At 37.0% G+C, this 22,016-nt stretch overlaps 5 protein-coding genes across 9 annotated transcripts in view; 4 read left to right on the forward strand and 1 right to left on the reverse strand.

Moving 5' to 3' along the window:
- The first annotated feature begins 58 nt into the window (after positions 1 to 58).
- Positions 59 to 2,146, forward strand: LOC139808072 (uncharacterized). Its single transcript, XM_071769697.1, has 3 exons — positions 59 to 218; positions 1,381 to 1,692; positions 1,807 to 2,146. The coding sequence occupies exons 1-3, from the start codon at positions 197 to 199 to the stop codon at positions 1,863 to 1,865; spliced, it is 393 nt and encodes a 130-aa protein (XP_071625798.1). The 5' UTR covers positions 59 to 196; the 3' UTR covers positions 1,866 to 2,146.
- A 147-nt stretch (positions 2,147 to 2,293) lies between these two features.
- Positions 2,294 to 6,958, forward strand: LOC139808069 (uncharacterized). 2 transcript variants are annotated; one of them, XM_071769691.1, is made up of 9 exons: positions 2,294 to 3,376; positions 3,742 to 3,849; positions 3,911 to 4,061; positions 4,397 to 4,468; positions 4,523 to 4,666; positions 5,035 to 5,422; positions 5,717 to 5,976; positions 6,187 to 6,592; positions 6,799 to 6,958. In XM_071769691.1, exons 1-9 carry the CDS (start codon positions 3,136 to 3,138, stop codon positions 6,802 to 6,804), a joined length of 1,776 nt encoding a protein of 591 aa, XP_071625792.1. In that variant the 5' UTR covers positions 2,294 to 3,135; the 3' UTR covers positions 6,805 to 6,958. The 2 variants fall into 2 exon arrangements, with proteins under 2 accessions (XP_071625792.1, XP_071625793.1); XM_071769692.1 differs by lacking the exon at positions 6,799 to 6,958 and having other exon boundaries at positions 6,187 to 6,256; positions 6,390 to 6,581.
- Positions 6,959 to 7,165: 207 nt separating this feature from the next.
- Positions 7,166 to 11,098, forward strand: LOC139808070 (cysteine sulfinic acid decarboxylase-like). 2 transcript variants are annotated; one of them, XM_071769694.1, is made up of 8 exons: positions 7,169 to 7,566; positions 8,134 to 8,318; positions 8,586 to 8,880; positions 9,049 to 9,237; positions 9,305 to 9,369; positions 9,566 to 9,770; positions 9,990 to 10,159; positions 10,217 to 11,098. In XM_071769694.1, exons 1-8 carry the CDS (start codon positions 7,372 to 7,374, stop codon positions 10,509 to 10,511), a joined length of 1,599 nt encoding a protein of 532 aa, XP_071625795.1. In that variant the 5' UTR covers positions 7,169 to 7,371; the 3' UTR covers positions 10,512 to 11,098. The 2 variants fall into 2 exon arrangements, with proteins under 2 accessions (XP_071625794.1, XP_071625795.1); XM_071769693.1 differs by having other exon boundaries at positions 7,166 to 7,566; positions 9,990 to 11,098.
- Positions 11,099 to 12,250: 1,152 nt separating this feature from the next.
- On the forward strand, positions 12,251 to 17,085 carry LOC139825335 (acidic amino acid decarboxylase GADL1-like). 2 transcript variants are annotated; one of them, XM_071797989.1, is made up of 9 exons: positions 12,303 to 12,437; positions 12,646 to 12,797; positions 14,144 to 14,328; positions 14,744 to 15,041; positions 15,417 to 15,605; positions 15,671 to 15,735; positions 16,083 to 16,272; positions 16,476 to 16,645; positions 16,705 to 17,085. In XM_071797989.1, exons 2-9 carry the CDS (start codon positions 12,792 to 12,794, stop codon positions 16,949 to 16,951), a joined length of 1,350 nt encoding a protein of 449 aa, XP_071654090.1. In that variant the 5' UTR covers positions 12,303 to 12,437; positions 12,646 to 12,791; the 3' UTR covers positions 16,952 to 17,085. The 2 variants fall into 2 exon arrangements, with proteins under 2 accessions (XP_071654089.1, XP_071654090.1); XM_071797988.1 differs by lacking the exon at positions 12,646 to 12,797 and having other exon boundaries at positions 12,251 to 12,437.
- A 337-nt stretch (positions 17,086 to 17,422) lies between these two features.
- Sema5c (Semaphorin 5c) overlaps positions 17,423 to 22,016 on the reverse strand; it is a 94,506-nt gene continuing 89,912 nt past the window's right edge. For both annotated transcript variants that reach the window (XM_071797991.1, XM_071797990.1), the window contains 7 exons: positions 21,559 to 21,844; positions 20,945 to 21,311; positions 20,669 to 20,748; positions 20,229 to 20,564; positions 19,549 to 19,954; positions 19,206 to 19,411; positions 17,423 to 19,126 (listed from right to left, as the gene is read on the reverse strand). In XM_071797991.1, the coding sequence (XP_071654092.1) occupies positions 18,923 to 19,126; positions 19,206 to 19,411; positions 19,549 to 19,954; positions 20,229 to 20,564; positions 20,669 to 20,748; positions 20,945 to 21,311; positions 21,559 to 21,844 (1,885 nt within the window). In that variant the 3' untranslated portion in view covers positions 17,423 to 18,922. The remainder of the gene's footprint in view (positions 19,127 to 19,205; positions 19,412 to 19,548; positions 19,955 to 20,228; positions 20,565 to 20,668; positions 20,749 to 20,944; positions 21,312 to 21,558; positions 21,845 to 22,016) is intronic.

Consider the following 22,016-nt stretch of genomic DNA (forward strand, 5'->3'; position numbering starts at 1 on the left):
TATAAAGAGTGAGATGTGTCCTGTATTCTCAATCTCTCTCAGGTGGGGATAGATTTAACCGTCACACTCGGTTTATAAACGTAGCCAGATGACACGATATGTCAGTTCTCTCGTGATAGCCATTCGCCATTCGTGTCAGTAACTACCGATTTTCATCGACTTTTATCAACCGGGCCGTCACCGATCACCCAGAACAATGGAGGTAGCAGTTATAGTTGGTACGGAAACTGCATCGACTTCGTTTAAGATTTTACAGCGTCAAAATCGATTATTTTTGTAATCAACTAACAATAAGTGTATCTTTTACTAGTGGATTTAAATATATAACTTACGCAACAATTTCGAGTTAACGTCCATTAAGTAATATTCAAAATCTCATTAACTGTTAATAGATTGACTTAGTCATTTATTTGCGCATGTTCAAAATATTAGAAAGAGCTTAATATGATATTAAAATGTTGGAATTGGATTATTTAACATGGTATCAATATTATTTTATATCATTATTAGTTGATTGCATATTTTTGTAAAGATTTTATAAAATCTTGATTGTTTTTATATGGATATTAACAGAGACAATAAAATAAGAAATTTTAAAATTAGATGTTAACCAAGATGTTAACAATAAAATTGAGAAAATTTTTTATAGTCTTAATGTATATGCTTCTCTCGAAATTGCATTAAAATTCAGAAATGTATAGACTTCTCTTGAAATTGCATTAAAATTCAGTTTAACTCAATCTTGGTCGACAATACACCGAAAAATTATGCAAGCGCGTTTCCTATTCAATTAATTATTTATGAAGGATCAGAATCGCGACTGTTATTCGCGCGAGAGAGGATTTGAGATTTTCGAAGAAGTCTCACCGCAAAAGGAAATGTCTTTAAATGGGCGTGGGCGTAAACGGCCTTGAGCGAAGAAACATCGCAATCGCCGCAAGGAGCGGACTGATCTCGATTTAAAATAAACCTTGATTTCAATAAAGCCGCAATCATTCAATAGAGACGCGCATTAAGGCCGCGCAGCGTCCCAGCGACAGGCTAAACCGTCAATGGATTTACGTAATACCATCCCGTCTACAATTCGCTAATAGAAAGACTTTCGAAAATCAAATTAATCGTTTGAAATTATATTTCGTTCGACTGTAGCGATAATCTTTTATCAGATGATATTTTATCGATATTTCTTTCTTATTATAGGAGATTTTGAAATAATTCATAAATTCGTCAATTGCGATTATAATTTAAACAAAATCTGTCGTGTCACTTTATGGGAGAAACGTTTGGTTAAAGATACGTGGAGAATATTGGATCAAAATCGAATGAATTTAATTTCATATCCTCTTTTTTCTCTCTCCCTCTCTTCTTGACCTTTCCTAGCCTTCGCGTTCCTCAGCATGTACACGTTATGCGAGGAAACGTATGCTCTTCCCGATGATGTAAAAATCAACAACACCATGAAGGACATAAAGGAGCCTAAAGATATCAAAGAAGCGGCGACCGCGTCGAAAGATGTGAAAGATGCCATCAAAACGGCCAAGGAAGCGAAGAAGAATAAGAAGGATTGCGCGCGAGAGTGCGGGATCGAGTATGATCCTGTTTGCGCTCACGATCCTGTCGACTCCAGCTTAAAGCCTAAGACCTTCGGCACGCAGTGCGCTCTAGATCTTTACAACTGCGAGATGGGCATGAGTAAGCACATGGAAACAGTATATAAATCACTATATTAATTATTTATATTAATGTAATGATATATTAATTATTGATTACAATAATCACATTAATCACGTTATACTTCAATTTCAGAATTGGCTGTCAAGAGCAAAGGCGAGTGTCCTGGATCTGGCGGAGTAAGACTGTCCTAAACAATCACTCGATTCCGGAAAAGCACCATGAAACACGAAGTAGACTAACCATTAGATGATTATTATAAATTTATAGTTGGGAGTTAAATACCTTAATGTATCGTGATGTAACGAGATTTTCTTCTTCTAACGACGAGAGAATAGAGATGGTGGTACGCAAGAAAGCTAAATATAACTACGCGACAAAATCTGACGATAAAATTGGCCGCTAAGCTGTACGCTATGTACAATGAATATACAATGTAAGGCGTATCTATCCAATAAATATTAATGATGAGCAACTATTGATTTTGCCTCTCATAATCACTTCCTTCCCCGCGACGTAGTTGATTTTCGTGCGTAGTACGCAGTTTCTAACTTATGTAAGTTGTATATATGTGCAGAGATTGAATATGTATTCTCGGTACGCAAATTTGAACCGGCTTTCTAATCGCATCTGCGATCTGTCCTCGCACAAACATGTAATTGGCAAAATATATTCTCAACTCTGAGGTACTTAAACAGATGATATCCATTTTACCGTTTTTATCATGCAGTCATGAAAGCGTAACATTACCGACCATTTCAATTTTGAGATATACCGTTAACAAAAAGATTTTCTATTCGATAAATTAAAGATAAACGAAACTTTCAGTTATTGTTCGTATTTATTATTTTGCTGGAAGTAAGGATACGCTATTATACAATCCCTATTTTATTTCTTCTTAAGTCATAATAATGTACGCATGTGTTACTGTTGTATTGCATAATATGCTTCCGCCGCTTTCTCGGAGCTGCAGCGTGACGAATAACGTCGACGAATGATGTCGACACACTCCAGACAAGCTATCGTTACCGATTGACAAATAAATGTTAAAGCTTTATAACTATTCTTCTAGATGGCTAAATAATGAAAGACATGTTACAATTTGTAAACGGAAAGGAGATTGAATTATCCTTTCTATTGTACTTGTTTTTGTTAATAGTTATCATTTTTATTAAATTATTTAATTATATCTACATAAAATAAATACAGCAGCATTATCTCAGTAAAAATTAACTGTATATTTATTATACGATAATAAACGCACGATTTCTTTGTAAACTAATTTGATGCCGATTATAATTATTTCTCAGAAATCTTATACGTGGCTTTAGTAAATTCTATAAACACCCAGACATTGATTTATTATTGCGTGTATACGTCGCAACGTGCTTGAAAGGCCGTAATCTGTGCGCGTGGGGCCATTGTCCGTCAATCTTCGTTGTAATATGTTTACCTTCCAAATCAATGTCCAAGATAATGAGGATGCGACCGTGTGCAATGAAGGAGGACGGCCGGCTGCGAACCGCATCCTCAGTCCGGCGCACTTTGTTCCGTCTATCAATGTGCCGTCTCGTCCGAACTGTCCGCGACATGACTGATTTATTCTCAAAGATTTACTGTGCAATTGTTTTCCTTTTGTTATGCGAGACGAACACGTACTCCCTCGTCTCGCACATCTGCACCGCGAGTACGCGGACTTCTGCAGGTAATTGAACGAATTAAATGATTGTCGGTGATTAAGTCTAGCAGCATAAATTAATGGCAGAAGAATGCAAGAAGCGATTTAATCAAACCTTTGTTAATAATTATACGCGAAACTAAAATAATATTAAGTGGAGATTATAAGATATTTGTTTGTCTAAAGTTCCGAGAACTTCGTAATCTCCAAAAATTTTAGAGTAGAGAAGATACGTTGCGAAAGGTAGATCCTAGCGCGCATATGAAAAAGAGCCAAAGCAAAATTTTCGAAACTACTGTAACTTTCTCTGTACTATCTTTCGTATGTGTTTCGGATATGATTTAAAAAACGCGATTGCGAAACTTGAGATTAGACATCTTGTACGAGCGTAGATGTGGAATATTCATCGACGCCCGCGGACGGATCAATGTCGATCTTCGAGGAGATGGAGAACCGACTGTCGAGCCTCGAACGCAGATTGCGAGCGGTCGAGCATCCCGGTAAGAATCTCACGATTCGCACACGATGGAAATATGAAAACATCTATCCATGCTCTTGCAGTTTGGCAGATTAGCTTGAGAGAGGAGGACTGGGAGGTCTGTGCCGAGGGACCGTGTAAGTGCGTACCGGAAATGAAATCGGTGTCCTGCTGGAGATACAATCTGATGGATCTACCCCCGACGCAATTGGTTCCCGCCAACGTGCTGAGACTGTGAGCAATTTGAAAGATAACATCGTTGTGTTTGTGTGACAGATATCCGATGGGATATCTTTAAGAAAAATAATCGAAATTATTATTAAACCCTAAAAGCGCGATAGAATTACTTTATATAATTTATAAATAAAATTAGAACTTTGTATAATGTGTACATTTTAATTTTTAAATAAAATTTCTTATTTTGTATTGCCACGTTATAAAATAATTATTCTATTTTTTAAATTGTGACTTTTTGTATAATAAAACATTTAATAATTTTACTTTTTCTATTAAGAAAATGTACATTTATATTTAGTCTTAGAGAATGGAAATATCATTTGTATTTCCAGAGATCTCGGGAGTAATCGACTCAGCGCTCTGCACAGAGATACGTTTATGAATATGACGCAGTTGCACCATCTGTAAGTCATGTAACGATCGAGAGATGCATGTACTAATGAAACTGTCAATTACAGAGATCTGAGCAGCAATTTAATCGAGCATTTGGCGCCCAGGTTGTTCTTGTCATTACACAGTATCGCAAATGTCAGGTTGAGTAACAATCTCTTGAAGGAAATGCAACGTAGTCAATTTTTTGGACTAAGGAATCTTCGAATACTGTAAGTGAGATGCTTACAACTAGTAACAAATTAAAAAAGAAATATAAAAATTGATTTCATTAGGCATACTAACACCTTCATAGATCTTTTACGTAACTAAATCAATTTTTTAAATATCAAGTTGCTTTATTTAGTTGTTTTGACAAGTTAAATGTAAAAGAGAAATGTTTGAACGTTTAAATAATATATTAAAATTTATTATATTTAGCCCATCTTGCTAAGAAAAAGAGATTTACTAAATGTACATTGCTGAGATATGTTATATTTGTTTCAATTTAAAATTTAATGTTTCTCCGGTTTTTCGTCTCCTTATAAGTTAAAAATTTAATCCATTAAAAATTTAATACACATTTTTTTATTCTATTTAGCGATTTATCGTCAAATAAACTCCGTACTTTGCCGGAAGATCTTTTCTTGAGCAACGGTCACTTGGCCTTATTGGATCTCTCCTCCAATCGCATTTCGTTATTACCTCCCGGTGCATTTCGTGGTCTCGGGAATCTTGATGAATTGCTGCTGGGTAAAAATCGACTAGTCGGATTACCCGTTTCAATTTTCCGAGATATTACTAAACTTAGACGCCTTGCGCTCGAGGAAAATCGTTTGAAAGAGCTGCCTAACGGTGTATTCCAAGATCTGACGTCTCTCAAAGAGTTGAATATGCGGAACAATCGCTTGATGGAGCTGCCTAAAGGATTGTTTTTGACCCTGGAACAATTGGAAATTCTGGAAATATCGAGCAATAGAATATCTCGTGTAAATATCGTTTATATTTTGTAATTTTAATTATGATTTTATTTTTGAAAGTTAGAACTCTCTAAATCTGAATCAGTGAAAAGTCACTGAAATGGCATACTTTACACTAATATCAGTGAAATGTGAATAGTCATTGAATGCATCAGTGACTATTATAGAGAGAACGCTAATATATAAATGTATTATATATGATACGTTTTGTATAAAAAATATTTATAATATATTATTATGGAATATATATTATAAGCTTTTAGATTTCTCTTCAAGTATAAACAATTTGGATCTTTGTGATAGATTGATGCAAGAGCCTTTCACGATATGATAGCACTTCGAGAACTTCGATTAGGACACAATCACATAAAATACTTGCCACCTGGATTATTCAACAATTCTATATCTTTGGAACGTCTTATTCTCTATGGCAATCGCATAGAAATCCTAGTAAGAGGCGTTTTTCGCGGCTTGTTCAATCTCACTTCTCTTTTCCTGCAATCCAATCGACTGAGGATACTACAATCAGGAGTTTTTGAGGACACGCCGAACTTACGGAAGCTGTGAGTCGATACTTGGAATTTTGTATAATTGTAACATTACTGACTTTAATAACGACAAATGTCTATTGAAATATGTATGTAGAATTGCAATTTGTATATTTGCTTTATAAGTCTTTACTGTGATTTTCAAATTAGAAATATATTTATACTTGTTAAATAAAAAAATAATATTTTTCCCTGTTCTCTGTTACGCTGTATCATGATCTTCAGGCAACTGGAATCGAATGACCTCTCCTTCTTGCCAGCTGGTAGCATGGACGCCGTATCCACGATTCAGCAAGTACGTCTGAGTCAAAATCCCTGGCATTGTGATTGCCGTGCCTCTTACGTTGCTTCTTGGCTGCGCAAAAGATTCGCCAGCTTCGCGAATTTGACCAATCCGGTGCAGATACAGCGGGTTTTAATCATGACAGGCAATTGGAGCATCTGGGAATTTGGGGCTGGTGCAATATGCAGGGGCCCAGGTATACTAGGCGGCCAGTCGCTGCTGCGTCTGACCTTTCATGAACTCTGCGAGGGTCAGTGGGCCTCCATGAAGGGTATCATACCACGATTACCCCTCGACGTTATAGCACCGTCCGTCACGCCGCAAGCAGCTAGGAAGGACACGATTTTTGTATGGATCATATTCGATTAAATAGAATATTTGTAATGGCTTTATTGTTTATTGGCCTAATAAGCCATGATAGAGAGAAGTCCACGTAAACATATAAAAAGTTAAATTTAGAGTGCAATAGAATAATAAAAATAAAGAAAACAATAAAAATAATTTCTATTTCTTCTCTAATTATCATCTCTTATTTTTTGCTTATATTGTTACAGGTGTAAAAGACGTGGAGACTCAGCTTTCTAAATTTTCTGCAGAGAATGGAATATTGCGCAATGCACAGGACATTTGATGATGATTAGCGTGTCTTTTAAAATTTTGAAACGATTACATTAAACTTGTAATTATTAAATAAAATGATAGCACGATAAACTATTTACATATAAAAAAGTGCAATTTATTACATTTTATTATATTGAATAAAGAAGATTAAGATTAATATATTAATCACATTTTTTTTAATTATTTATCATAAGTTCTATTCAGGTCGATAATAAAATGTAACTTTATAAGTTTGTTTTAAATATTTTGGATGCTAATAGTACGTCAAAAATCTCGTGATGAGATGAACTGTAACTCTCAAATCCGTGACGGACGTTTAAAGATAAATTTTTACTGTAATTATTATGTACATAATAATTACTGTAATGCTATATAAAATATAGCATTATAATGCGGCCGTAACAATGAGAATCGCCGGAATTCACACACACACACACACACACACACACACACAAACACACAGTATTTAGAACGATTCATTCTTATTGTTAGTATTCTTGGTCGAAATGGAAGGGATCCAAGCGTACCAAATTTGTCGATTGGTCGATCATTTCAATATACTCTTCGTAATGGCTGCGTCAAGTGCTAACGATATTATCGAGCTATTAGAGAAGTTTTTAAAAATTCTCAAAAAGGAACAAGTATTTGATCAATCTGGCGATCATCCTGTTGTTCAATTCCTTTATCCCAAAGATTTGCAGGTAAATAGTAATCTTATATCAATAATCATTTCCTGAATGTATTAATCCGTTTTCGTTTGAACTACTCACACATCGGCTTTTCTTTGTATCTCAACATTACACTATTACGATAATGTCGTGTATTTCTACTACTTGCCAATTAAATTTTTGTCCTATAATATATTCTTCTGTTTCATTATATTGTTCTATGATCTTGTAATTTAATTAAAAATTAATAATGTTACGTATTTATCGAATAAGTATAACTGCAAAATAGGTTGTTTGTTTAATTAATTTACGCAAAGTGGATGCATTATCAATAATTGATAAAGAAATTAAAACTAATATATTAAACAATGTACAAAATGATGAAGTTGATAATAATTCAAGTATTTGTATAGATTCTTTGATATCCTTTGCTTACATGGTCTCACTATTATTAAAAGGACAATATATCGGCTTCAAACAAGCTCGATACTGTTTTGATCGTGCTTAACGGTCAAACATCGAGATAGTTGCACGCGAGTTAGAATAGGAAAATTCAATTGTTCGTATTACTGCGAGTTTATCCATGTTATATTCATGTAGGACGAGATATCATTTTCTTTGGAGAATGAGTCAGCGGCCGGTGAGAAAATTGAGGAGGTGATACGACAAATTATACGGCATTCTGTGAGAACATCCAGTCCACATTTTCATAATGAATTTTATGCAGGCTTTGACCAGTACGGATTAGCTGGCTCCTGGTTAACGGAAGTGCTGAACACTAGCATGTAAGAAGTTCTGACTTTTTAAGACAATTAAGAAGAAGATAATACTGCGAATTCAATTTGAATTCAAAAAGATGACCTTACAGTCTCAATTAATATGTATTAAAGACTTTAAAATTTCTAGGAAAAAATTTAGTTTTATAAAAAAATCATACTTTTTTTTACAACAATTTAAAGAATAACCCGAAAATTTCTTTTAAATAAGATAACGTTTAAGTAAATTACAGATTAAATAATGGTTGATTTATAATTCTCGATTCTTTTTCTTAGGAATAATTATGAAGAGGCCCCCGTGTTTACGCTGATGGAGAAGGAGGTGATAAAAGCGTCATTGAAGCTGATGGGCTATCCACAATCACTTCGCGGCGAAGGTATAATGACGCCGGATGGCAATATATCGATGATGTATGCAATGGTACTGGCTAGGAATAATGCTCTAGATCAAAATAAAATAAAGGGAATCCAGGGAGATCCACCTTTAGTGTGTTTTACCAGTGATGCTAGCCATTATTCCGTTACGACAGCTGCTGATTGGTTGGGCTTGGGCACCAATAATGTTTACAAGGTATTTACACTATCATTTGTCGATAGTACTTATTATATTAATTTTGCTTATTAAATAAAGAGGATCATTCAAGGTTGGCTTTGAAGATTGAATTAAATTTAACTAGATTTTTTTTAAGTTGGCAATTACATAACAGTTAAAATTAAGTTGATAATCCTTTTGTTATAGATAAAGACGGATCGGTTTGGTCGGATGCTCGTGAGTGACCTGAAAAGAGCCATAAAAAAAGCGATACAACAACGGAAATTACCGTTCTTCGTGAATGCCACCGCCGGCACTCCGGTGTTCGGAGCTGTCGATCCGTTGCGGGAAATCGCCACGATATGCTGGCTCGAGTCGATATGGTTTCACGTAGATGTTCGTATGCGATATGAGAGTTATTGCTTTAGGGAAACAACTTAAACTGAATAGAAAACTGTTGCAGGCTCGCGTTAGTGGTACTCTGAGGTTCTCCAAGGGCCACCGGCATCGATTACGAGGCATTGAACGGTTCGTAGTTATTCTCGTAATTGTTACGTGTGTATAATTTATACTCAAATTGAATAAAGCCTGTACAATGAAATGTTGAACAAGATTTACGAATTTAAAGGATATTTTTCTTTCTTTTGGTAATGTCTAAGGCTTAAAATTATAATTTATTGGTAGATCAGCAGTTTACTTATTTTCTTTGTTCCGATCGATACAGTTCGAACTCGGTGACCTGGAGTCCGCACAATATGCTCGGCGCGCCGTATCAGTGTTCTTTAATCCTGACCAGAAATAGGCTCTTGATCAAACATCATCATCACGTCCTTTTGTCCGATGCAAATAACGTTGGAGTCGAACAACATGGCATATTTTATAAAACCGATTTAGACACAGATGTTAAGAGTATACAGTGTAGCAGGAAGGTAATTGCGGGTCGTAATCTTTACATTTTTTCTTTATAGAAATACCATATCTTATCTGTAACAGTTTAAGATTACTTGTAAAAGATAAAAAGACATCCAAAGACGCTTAACAGATTTTTAAAGGATGTCTAAAAAATTAAAATTTTATTCAGTTTTTATGACATTGACTGAAATAAATGGTCATTATCTTTTCGGTTTAATATTTGATGATACCCCAAGGTCGATGCAATGAAATTTTGGTTAATGTGGAAAGCTCGCGGCACGATCGGTTTACGGCAATCGGTGGACCAAGCCATGTACTGCGCGAAATACTTCCTGAAACAGATTAAGAAAACCGTTGGCTTCCGGTCGGTGCTAGACCGTTACGATACTAACATTGTTTGCTTTTGGTACGTAATTCCATATTATCGTAAAATTCAAGATTTTATCATGATGGGTGTTCTCAGGTATATACCTCCAAGAATGCGTAATCAGGAGGAGACTCTAGCTTGGTGGAAGAGACTGTATGCTGTCACAGCCGAGATAAAGAAACGTCTGATTCTGGAGGGGTCTCTCATGATCACTTATGCGTCGTTACCGCAGCAGAAGCTTAGTAATTTCTTTCGCATGGCCCTGAAATGCCACCCGCCACCTACGAAGTCGTCCATGGATTACATTCTTAATCAAATAGAAAGAGCCGGAGCTGACGTAGACGAAGCGTTCATGACTTCTTCCGTTAATGAGCTTAACATGCAACATTAGAGATCCGTTTTTACTATATCCTTATTACTTATTCAACTGTTATATAAAAGTTCTACTACCTATGCGCAGTAAAATAAATTTGTTTTATTTAAAAAAAAGAAAATAAATTTTTTTGTCATTGTTTTAAAGTGCTTTTCAAGTCATTCTACTTAAAACTGTTTAAAACATTTTTGTCTATCTTTTATCGTTTCAGAAATATTTGTTCAGAAAGAAAAAATCCGATTTTTTTTTCAAAGAGGTGTTTCATCCTCTAAACGGCCTAAACATACAAATTGGGCATGTATAAAAGTATACGTATCTCTTATTTTCGTTTAGAAAACAATATGTTAAAAGCTTATCAAGGGGGACACTTCGGACCCTTTCCTTGTCAGTAGAAACGCGGATAAATGCATCAAGTGCAATAATTACTCGTTTATGAGCTTAATAACAATGTTTCACATATAATTTCTAGATACATGAAAATTTGTTAAATATCATAAAACTTTGTACATATTAGTATATATGGATGGAATTAATTGCCGATATGATCTATACTCCGTCCAACGAGAGATCACGGTTAATCAAACATAAATAACGATAGGGCACAGAGCCGCAACAAGGTGTTCGCGTTAAATTATTTTTATTTTTAATAGTGCTGGACAATATCTATTAAAAATAAAAATAATTTAACGCGAACACCTTGTTGCTGTCCTGTGCCCTATCGTTATTTATGTTTGATCAACCATGATCTCTCGTTGGACGGAATATAGTTGTATTATATCTATTTTTTTGCTTTAGAGATATAAAATATAGAAACAAAAATAAATTCTTATCTAAATCTTGTTAAGATAAAATAGTTTTTCACAGAAGGTGCAATGTAATTCACGCAATATTGCGCAACGTCCGTGGAATATTAGATAAGAATACTTTTTGTTAATAATAGCACGCGTCGTAAAATGCAATATCTTTTTATAACTTCAGTATTGATTATGCTTTGTTTTCTTTCCGTTATCATGAGAAAGAGATATCTCCACGTTTCTTTACAATTGCGCATATTGTGTCTGTGTGATATAATGCAACTTACAATATTTATAATTATAACGTAAAATATGGCAGAAAAGAGAAATATTCAATAAAACTACAATTTTCAAAATTGTAACAATCTTTTACTTCAAGAACGTGTTTTTGTCCATTATTTTCCAAAGGATCTGCAGTTTTTTCTGCATTTTTAAACTGTATAGAATAACAGAGTATTTATGATTGTGCTTAAATAGAATTTATCATTACATGCCAGATTAGAAAAGAAAAAAATAATGTATTAATTACATAACTTTTCTCTAAGAAATTATTTTTTTCCTGCAATTTTCTATGGCTTTAATAGAAAATACGATTCAATTGAATAAGATTGCAATTAGAAGTTGCAAATAGTACAAGAATTTTGTTCAATATTGACACATTTAAATCTACAATACATTCATTATCTTAATCGCGCTAAACTGTTCTAAATATCTACAGTATTGATATCTATATAGAGTACGTTAGTAATTTCGTTGTTTTTTTTTTATTTGCGGAAAGGCAAAGTGCAAGCATTAATTCGAGCTTAACGGAGAGATGAACTTTATGCGTAATTGGCATGAATAATCCGCAGCCGCACGATGGGATCGTCGAGGTTCACGGTTTATGTATGTATGACGTGTTCTCAACGACCACGATAAAAAGCGTTTCGCTAGTGGTGTAAGTCGAAATGGAAGGGACTCCCAACAAGCGGACCCAACCGATGGATTTGTCGGTTGGTCGGTCAGTGTACTCTTCGCGATGGCTGCATCAGGTACTAACGGCATCATCGATCTATTGGAGAAGATCTTGAAGATATTAAAAGAAGAGCATGCGTTCGACCAATCTGACGATCAACCTGTTGTACAATTCCATTACCCTGCAGATTTACAGGTATAAAGTCATAATTCAATTTTCTGTGCCAGCTGTCATACAATAATCTCGAATATATTAACTTGCTATTACACGAAGTGTCTTTTTTATAATTATTTCACTTCTCAATTTACTTCGGCCGTAATGCCATATTTTTTATATTGCTGTATATTACATTATATTTTTATTTTTTCTTGCAATTAAATAAGAATTAATAATATTATCAAAGGGAAAACAAAGGCCAATCGAGCAAACAGTGTGTGTGGATGTTAAATTTAAAAGTTTATTTCCATCTCAATAATACATACTACGTTGGGACGTTCCAAACTACACAGAGTCTTCTTCAGTCGAAGACAAACAATGTTAATTAAATAAATGAATGTAAGTTACGTAAGAAATTAAAGATAATATAATAAAATCGTAGAACCGAGGATTATTTGTATCGATGGCAAATAACAAGTCTGTTAACCAAGCCTCAAGTTTTATGTTAAATTACTGAATGAAGTCAGCTTTATGTACGTTAGATTGTAGAATTTAGCTCCTGTGTAACATTTCAATTGAAAGTCAATAATATTATTTATACTTCGAATAACGAAGAAATATGAGAATTTGTTTATACCGTTTAATTTACTTACTTTAAATAGATGTGCCTTAAGTGAATTAAGAAATTATTAAAACTGATATTAAACAATGTATAAAATTAATAATAATATGACAGTCAAATATTTAGATCTAGTGAATCTTCTTTAGTAAAATAGTCTTATTGACATTTTGAATATTGAACATATTTCAACATAGTATGCTAACGTTTAACGAGCTCGATAATATTTTCGTTGCTCTAACAGTATAACCATTGAAATTGTCGTATAGTTAGGAAAAAGAAAATTCAATGATTTATTTTACCTCTTATTTCTTATCTCTCTTAATCTCTTTTATTTGCTTTAGAAATATTTTTTTTTTAAACATTCCTCTTTTAGATTACGCTCTTGAACAAAAAGTTATCCGGTATAATTATATATAGGATTTATTATATAAGATTAAGAATATTATAGTAAATACATTTGTTTCATTTGTATGTCTAATTTGAATACTTCAACGATCTCCGATGTAGTGCACGTAGGCAATAATGGATTCTGGTGGGAGAAAATATTCCGTAGTGTACAAGTAGAACACTTGTTCGTGGAATATTTACTAATTTAATACGCAGAAGTTGCGATATAAATATAGGGTCAATAGTTGCAGCGTTAAACGCGTAATCGGAACATTCGCCAGACGATTTGTCATTTTCTTCGAGGAACTTTGACATGCCGCGATAACATATTATTTTTTCAGGAAGTCCTTTTGTAGTTGGAAGTAATGCGGAATATGGAAAATTCAGATAATCTTAATAGTCTGGATATTCGAAAATAATAATTATTTTGAATGATATAGACATTAAATTATCTGGTTGCTTCAAGTGAATATGCAAAGACTATCTGTGGTCATAGAAATTACGATACTGAAGCCCATTAAAACAAGTTTTAAACGATCTCTACACAATTCACATCAAATTTTAAAATAGAATTTTGTTTTATACGAATAAATACAAATGAATAACCGCCAATAGCAATTTTATTCTGAATTTTGAAGTGAATTATTTTAAAGCAGCGTTAATTTTAATAGGGAATAATTACCTTTTTATTTAATGTTTATGATAATTTCTTTCTTATTTGATGTTATCTTTGTAGAAAAAGATGTCATTCTCTTTGGACGACAACCCGGCGACTAGCAACGAAATAGAAACTGCGATACGACAGACTATACGGTACTCCGTGAAAACGTCCAGCCCGAATTTTCACAATCAACTCTTTGCTGGAGTTGACGAGTACGGATTAATTGGCGCTTGGTTGACGGAAGTGTTGAACACCGGCCAGTAAGAACAGTTTTCAAAAATTCCAGACGATTTAAAATATTGGGCAATGTATTCTCCGTGCTATTATCCGCGGGATGCAATGCTGTCCGCCTCTCTTGACGATACGCGATGAGTAATCAAAGCCATTTCGTTATCGCTCTTGTGAGCACTAGACAACATTGCTATAACCCAGTTTGCGACTCACGATGTACGACCTACAAGAATTTCAATTAACGATGTATTGAAGTCTTTATCATAATATATATAAATCGTCAAGGAAGTTTTGATTCAGTTAAAGAAACGAGAAGTTAGATAACTTCTGTCCGATAATGACTTCAGAAATGCTCTTGACAGTTATAAATGATGCTGTGCGCGTTTAACTGAAGTGAAATACAAGGAGCTAACTGCTAATTGCGATTGCGGATGTTTCTGTTAGGTATACCTACGAAGTCGCGCCCGTATTTACTCTGATAGAGCGAGAAGTGATAGTGAAATCATTGGAGCTCGTCGGCTATCCGTCGATGCCAGACGCCGACGGTATAATGTGCCCAGGTGGTAGCATATCGAATATGTACGGGATGATGTGTGCCAGGCACAAGAAAATACCGGATGTAAAAAAGTCAGGGCTGTCTTCGTTGACATCACCTCTGGTGTGTTTTACCAGCGAACAAGGACACTATTCAATCCTGAAAGCTGCCAACTGGTTGGGCTTTGGCATCGACCAAGTTTATAAGGTATGAAAACGTGAAAATAGCGATAAGACATACACGACATTTCAATCCTTTCAAGAGGGTCGCGACATCAAAACGCGAAGAAGTTCAGTAATTATTCCAATCACATTCCAATTTATAAATAATGACAGTTATTGCATTTTTGATAAACACCAAATTTCACCATTATGCAATTATACATTATTGATTATATAATATTAAGTTAGATTTCAAAAATTTTATCTTATTTTCACATATAATATTTCTCATGTTCATTTTGCTGTTAGTAAATATTACAAAAGATTCTTCAATATTGGCTTTGAAAATCAGTAAATTCTAACCAGATCTTTAAGCTAATAATCGCAATCAATCGCACGAGAGTACGTCCTTCCGTTACAGGTAAAAACGGACGGGTTTGGTCGCATGATAGTGGACGACTTGAAGAGACTTATAACGAAGGCGAGGAGTGACGGAAATGTACCGTTCTTCGTAAACGCCACCGCCGGAACCACGGTGATCGGTGCTATCGATCCGTTACCGGAAATCGCTACGATATGCCGAAACGAGGGACTATGGCTGCACGTAGACGTTCGTATCTTTGAAAACCGATTAGCTCGAGAAATCGACGTAATTTTATCAGAAATTCGTTGCAGGCTTGTCTCGGTGGGACCTTGTTGTTCTCGGAAAAGTACCGGTACAGGCTGCGAGGCATCGAATTGTTCGTAATTATTTGTCGTGACCGTGTCGTCGTGAAAGGAAAGTGGCAATTTTTCTAAAATTCCAAAGTCGACGAGTTATTGCAACCATTATTACCTTGAGTAATTGTCCGTGAATAATTGCCATTCATTTCGAGGCGATCGAATCCATTAGGGCCTTTAGATGAAACATCGAATCAGTTAAATAACATCTACGGGTCCAAAAGAACGGGAAAATAAATACTTTCCTTTCTGCGACGCTAAGAATACCGGAAACTCGGTTTCCTAGTGCAGACCGGCAATTTTTGTGACGGATTCTCTTTGTTTTGTGATTCTTTATGGCTGGCTCTCTCCTCACACACACACATAGATCAGACTCGGTGTCCTGGAATCCGCACAAGATGCTCGGTGCGCCGTTGCAATGCTCTTTGTTCCTGGTCAAAGGTAAACACGCGCTGTATGAAGTGAATTGCGCCCAGGCCAAGTACCTTTTCCAACAGGACAAATTTTACGACGTCAGCTGGGACACAGGCGATAAAAGCGTGCAATGCGGCAGAAAGGTACATAAGTCTACAATCTTTACGAGATACGTGATATATAGCATTTTATTTATAGTAACTCGTAAATTATAGAAAGGTTTAAAATTCGCCTAAAGAGACCTGTAGAAAAGACACGTTGAAAAATACAAAAGCTAAAATATTGTTTAAACATCTCTTTACAACACGTTGACTGATAATTAATTTCAACGTTTGATAAAATCAAGGTTGACGCAATGAAATTTTGGTTAATGTGGAAAGCCCGCGGCAAGATCGGCCTTGCGCAATCGGTAGAACAAGCGATGTCCTGCGCGGAATATTTTCTTAAGCAAATTAAAGAGACTGTCGGCTTCCGATTGGTGCAATCTCACTATCAGTGTTGCACTGTCTGTTTTTGGTAAGGAATTCCACGTTATCGTGAAATATCGCAGTTGTAACGGCGGCGAATCTTTTCAGGTATATACCACCGTCAATGCGCGATCAGAAAGAAACTCCAGCTTGGTGGAAGAAATTGCACGAGATCACAACGCAGATAAAGAAACGCATGACTCTGGACGGATCTCTCCTGATTAGTTACATGCCGTTACCGGAGAAGGAGTTTGTCAATTTCTTTCGCATGGTCGTAAACTGCCAACCGCCACCCACGAAATCGTCTATGGATTACGCTATCAGTCAGATAGAAAAATTCGCGGCTGATTTGTAGAAAAGAGCTCTCAATTTTCTGCATGAGCTAAATGTATGACCCAATTAAGAATTTAATCGACTGTACTGGCAATGATTATAATCGTGGCAACAATTATAATCGTCGTGACATATTGTCACCCCGTTTCAACCAAGGATTCTTGGTCATTCGAACGCTGATGTAATTTTAGATGCTTATAATATAAGCATCTTAATTAAATAATTAAATTTTATTGCAAAAAATATTACTTGAACCAGGGTTCGAACCTGGAATTACATCAATTTTAGATCCTTGGTCGAAACGCGGTGACGATTTGTCACGACGATTATAATCGTTGCCACGATTATAATCATTGCCAGTACAGTCGATTAAATTCTTAATTGAGTTAATTATTGACTGGCGAAGTAAATGTTACTTATTCGGTTTAAACGTATGACGTTGAGGATTCGTTTTTATCGCAAAGATTGGTATTTGAAGTACTTACGGAGTCGTAAAAAAAAAAAGAATCTTGTCTTTATTACAAACAAGTACGCGGGATAAATGCATCGGGTACGGTATTTATTACTCGGCTATACATGTGACCTTGAAATGATAATTTATCTGATGCTCGCAGCAACATCAAACGTTGTTACATCATAAATTTCGCGACCTTACGTTACCTCACATATCATTATCTCACATTCTTTCCATGACGGATTATTATATAAACTCGCGGGAGGCGATTAACCCGATTGAACTCTTACATTCTGGAAGACAATAAGCGATTCTTTCAAGTTTAAAATGAAAAATTTGATTCTCTCCTTGAATCCGGCAAGAAGAAGGATGAATTATATCAGCGGTCGCATGCATAAACGTAATTCGCGAGCGCGACTCAATGTGAGCCAATATAAACGCAATCGTCGCGCGACGTGTGTTCATTTCTTACATAATATACGCATTCCTTTCATTCGTAAAGCTACGTTTAAGAAGATGCATTCTTATGTACAACTCCGTATCCATGGCACTACGTTACTCAGTATAAAATTCAATATTTCTCCTGAATAAAAACAAAAAAGACGAACTATCTCCCCAAAATATCTTCACGCAAACCTACACAATACATTTTGTATTTGTACAACAATTTTTTATATATATATCTAAATCAATCCATCAATCCTCGGCAGCCCAAGCATGAGTTGCGGTGTCGTTCTCTTTTATTATCTTCTCCTTGCATGAATAAAATCCTACAAATATATGAAATATATGAAAATGCATTCCCATGAGAAATCATGAAACTTTATACAGATGAGTCAAAGTTGAATGCCCAAGCGTGAGCGGGATTGATTCTCGATTTCGTCCGTTCGCATTCTCTGTCTCTCTTTTTCACAGATATATACATAGAAACAAAAATAAACTCTTATAAACTTTCTCGAAACAACGGTTTTCTCCTTGGGGTCCGCTGAGTTATCGCATCGCATGATGAACGATACATCACAAAATGTCCATTATCTCATATATCAAGACACGGCAGCACGAAAAAAGAATATTGTTATGTCCCTTCCGAAATATATACCGAATTTTTATCACTCGATACTGAATAATTTCGACTAATTTGCATCGTTAATCGCAGTGTCATTAACTCTCAAACGCGTCGGAGAGTGCGTACATCACTTACTTAATGCTAAAAACGTATAGTCTTATAGACAGGCGCTTGCTTGATCGATCGTATGTATGTCAAAGATGACGCCTTAGCTTAATTAAGTAAATACATTCTTCCTGTAACAGGAGGTTTGTCTTCACACTTGTCACTTTAACATCAATCGAGCACTAATCGATCAACAAGATTTACGTGCAGCTGCCAAATGCGTGGAATGAGTTCGCGTTCGTGCTCGGCAACGTTACCTACGACTCACTGTACGAATAAATCACACGAAAAATCACGTGCTTGAAAAGACCAGAACACAGATCACCAGCCAAACGACACTGATACGCGAATCCGCACAAGTAACTCGTTCAATAGTACTTGTCTTGATCGAGATCGGCACGGATGTGTTGCTGCCCGTGACTGTTACGCTTCAGAGTGGTGGACTCGTAATCGAGACTCTTTGGATACAACTTGGGGCTGCCGAGGCCGTTGACGTTGGGATTGTTCTTGCCGCGTAGAGTACCGTTTCCGTTGGTGCTGCCTGAAAAACTGGGCTGTCGCTTTGCGTTCACCTGTGTAAGAATGAGCTTCCTTGAAATATTCATGTCAAAGACAATACGGTTAATTGAGCACGCTTCTTCGAGACCTTACCTCCTTCAACGGCACGATGACGTAAGAATTCTGCTTGCTGATATAATGCGGACTTCCTGGAATGCTCGGCTTGCGTCGCTTTAAATAGCAGAAGCACAACACCGCGGTTAAGGCCAGGCCGACGATAAAACTGATCACACAACTGCCCACTATCGCGCCCACCGTGACGCCCGAACTCTCCACACTCGAAGGCAAGGCGTTTACGTCTAAAAAAATGTATGCAATGTTCAGCAATGTTAATCTTCAACCATCAATCTTTACAATTAAAGTGTTTAAATGTAAAAATCATATTTATAAATATATTGTCTTGTAGATAACATAACTTAAAATTGTTCCAACTCACCATTATCCATGCAGTCTGGAAGGCAGTCACGTGTCTCGCGAGTCGGCCCTTGACACAGGCCGGGTCCATGCTGAAGACACGTTCGTTTCCGATGCTGCTGATGATCACTGTCGCAGGGGGTCCAGTGCGACCACATGTTCCAACCGGCCAACGATTCGCAACTGGGCATCTCGCAGGACTCCCTGACCAATCTCGGGCCGCTGCAACTCTCCGGACCGAGGCATTCTCTCGTCCTCGTGCGCACTCCGACGCCGCAAGTTACCGAGCATTCGGACCATTCCGTCCAGCAAGACCATTGACCCTCTGCCGTATTGTCACTGCCGAGATTCACGCGACATGGATGTGAATTACAGACTCTACTTTGTGTGGGGAGACCCTCGCAAGGTGGCGACTCGCATTGTCTCACCTGTAAAAATATAGCTTTTGGTTATACATTATATTTGAATCACTTTGAATTAAATTATCTATTTTACGGTTTAGAACTGTAAACAATTCTTTTGCAATCGTAATACTTTATTGCATAAAATAAATTTTATTTTTTAGTTTCATTTTAGTTTTAAGTAAATAAAATATTAAATCAAGCAGCGAGAGAACATCCAATTTCCAAAATGCTCCGTAAAAACAAGACAATTTCATTTTAGACAAGATTGTATCAAGATAATGTTGCCAGAAATATTCACCCTATGCTGAATACCCCTTCCGCAAGGACGGTCGCACAAGCCCCAAGAGGACCATTCGCCCCAACCATTCTCGTTGATAGGCTCCACGTACGCATCCTTCCCGGCTCTTTGACAACCGCCGTTCCCGCCGTCGTTCCTGCAGGTACGTTCCTCTTCCTTGGCGAGCTGTACTCGCACGCTTGATGGATCATCCGTTTGCGCGCGGCAACTGAATCGGAAGCGCTTCTCCAGGTAAACCGTGTTGCCATTTTGTATACTAGCATTCACGGCCAACCAAGGGGTCCATCCGGAGTACCTTCTCGTCTCGGGGCACTCGTGAGTGTTACACTCCTCGGTCTAAAATATAATCGGTCTCATCACAAGCCATTCTTTCAATTTCTATTTGGCTATCAAAAAAGATCTATAAAAAAAGATATCTTCCCGCAGAAGATGAGACTTGCCTGAAAATCGCATCCTGGACACTCGACACCGCCCTTCTTCGATGATGGACTGTCGCAGGTTCTCTTTCTGATGCGTATTCCTGTAAAATAGAAACCGCTAATTTTATACTAAGAAAGCATGGAATACTGTTTCCGTGTTATCTCTAAAGATCTAAAGTCGCAAATCACAAGCGTCTAAAATCGCAAGTCTCATTGAAAATATTCTTCAGATGTTGTTTAAACCTTTTATAAATGTTGTTTATATTATCACGATTATAAGGGTAGTTGAGTACTCACCGCCGTTGCACGGTCGCGAACACGCGAGCCAGGGACCCCAGGTCGACCATTGACCATTCTGAGGTGGCGGAGTGGCTTTAGCGGGGGCAGGACAGGGCGGCAGATCGATGCACATGATATCATCGTGATCATGACCGACGCAAACGCGCCCGCCGAATGCAGGCGCCGGATTCGTGCAGGAACGCCGGCGGGTTTTCATCGCGAAACCGCAGGTCTGAGAGCAAGCTGACCAAGCTGACCAAGCGGTCCAACCGCCGTGAATCGTGCAATTTGTCACTCTGACACGCGTGCCCGTGCAACTCTCGCCACCGTGCTGCGGTGGAGGATTATTGCATTCCCTGGTTTGACACTGACACGTATCGACTTTCTGTAAGACGAATTTTCAGCGTTACTTATCACACAACTTTATAAAAAAAGAGCTTATTTGTTTATTTGAAAAATACCCAAACTCTCAAAGTTTTATTTTATTTATTTTACGGTAAAGGAGATGCTCTTATCGCTAAACCTATTACATTTAATTTCGTTAAGTTCAGTCGTTCACGATCGATTCCCACTTGCGAAGGAAAATATCCTTAACGATAAGATAAACGTAATAAGCACACATGCCCACGAACCTCGTGTTCGCTGTGCGAGTGCGAGTGAGCGTGACCGTGTCCGGACGATTGCTCTCCCGTGCCGTGTTGGCAGGGCGACCAAGGACTCCACGCGCTCCAGCCTCCGTCAACAGGATCGGTAAGCACCGGACACTTGGTGACCTCCTGATGCCAATGATTCGCCAGATAATTCTGCTTCGGTGCCTGCGCGCACTTCATGAGATGTTCGTTCCACCCGCAATACGGCTCCTGGGCGTTCAAGCACGCTTGACGGCTCCGATGACGATAACACTGAACGGCAGGTATGCTAAACGACGGAAGGTATTACGGTGCGTTTTAGCGAAGCATTTAGTACAAACATTTGCTGCTTACGACAATGCACGTAATTTATGAGCGACATATTTATTTGGAACAACATAATTTACCATTAGATCATATTGCCAATTTACTTTTATTTACGATGTAATGTCGTTCACAAG

The sequence above is a fragment of the Temnothorax longispinosus genome, chromosome 2, assembly GCF_030848805.1.
Source record: "Temnothorax longispinosus isolate EJ_2023e chromosome 2, Tlon_JGU_v1, whole genome shotgun sequence".
NCBI lineage: Eukaryota > Metazoa > Arthropoda > Insecta > Hymenoptera > Formicidae > Temnothorax > Temnothorax longispinosus.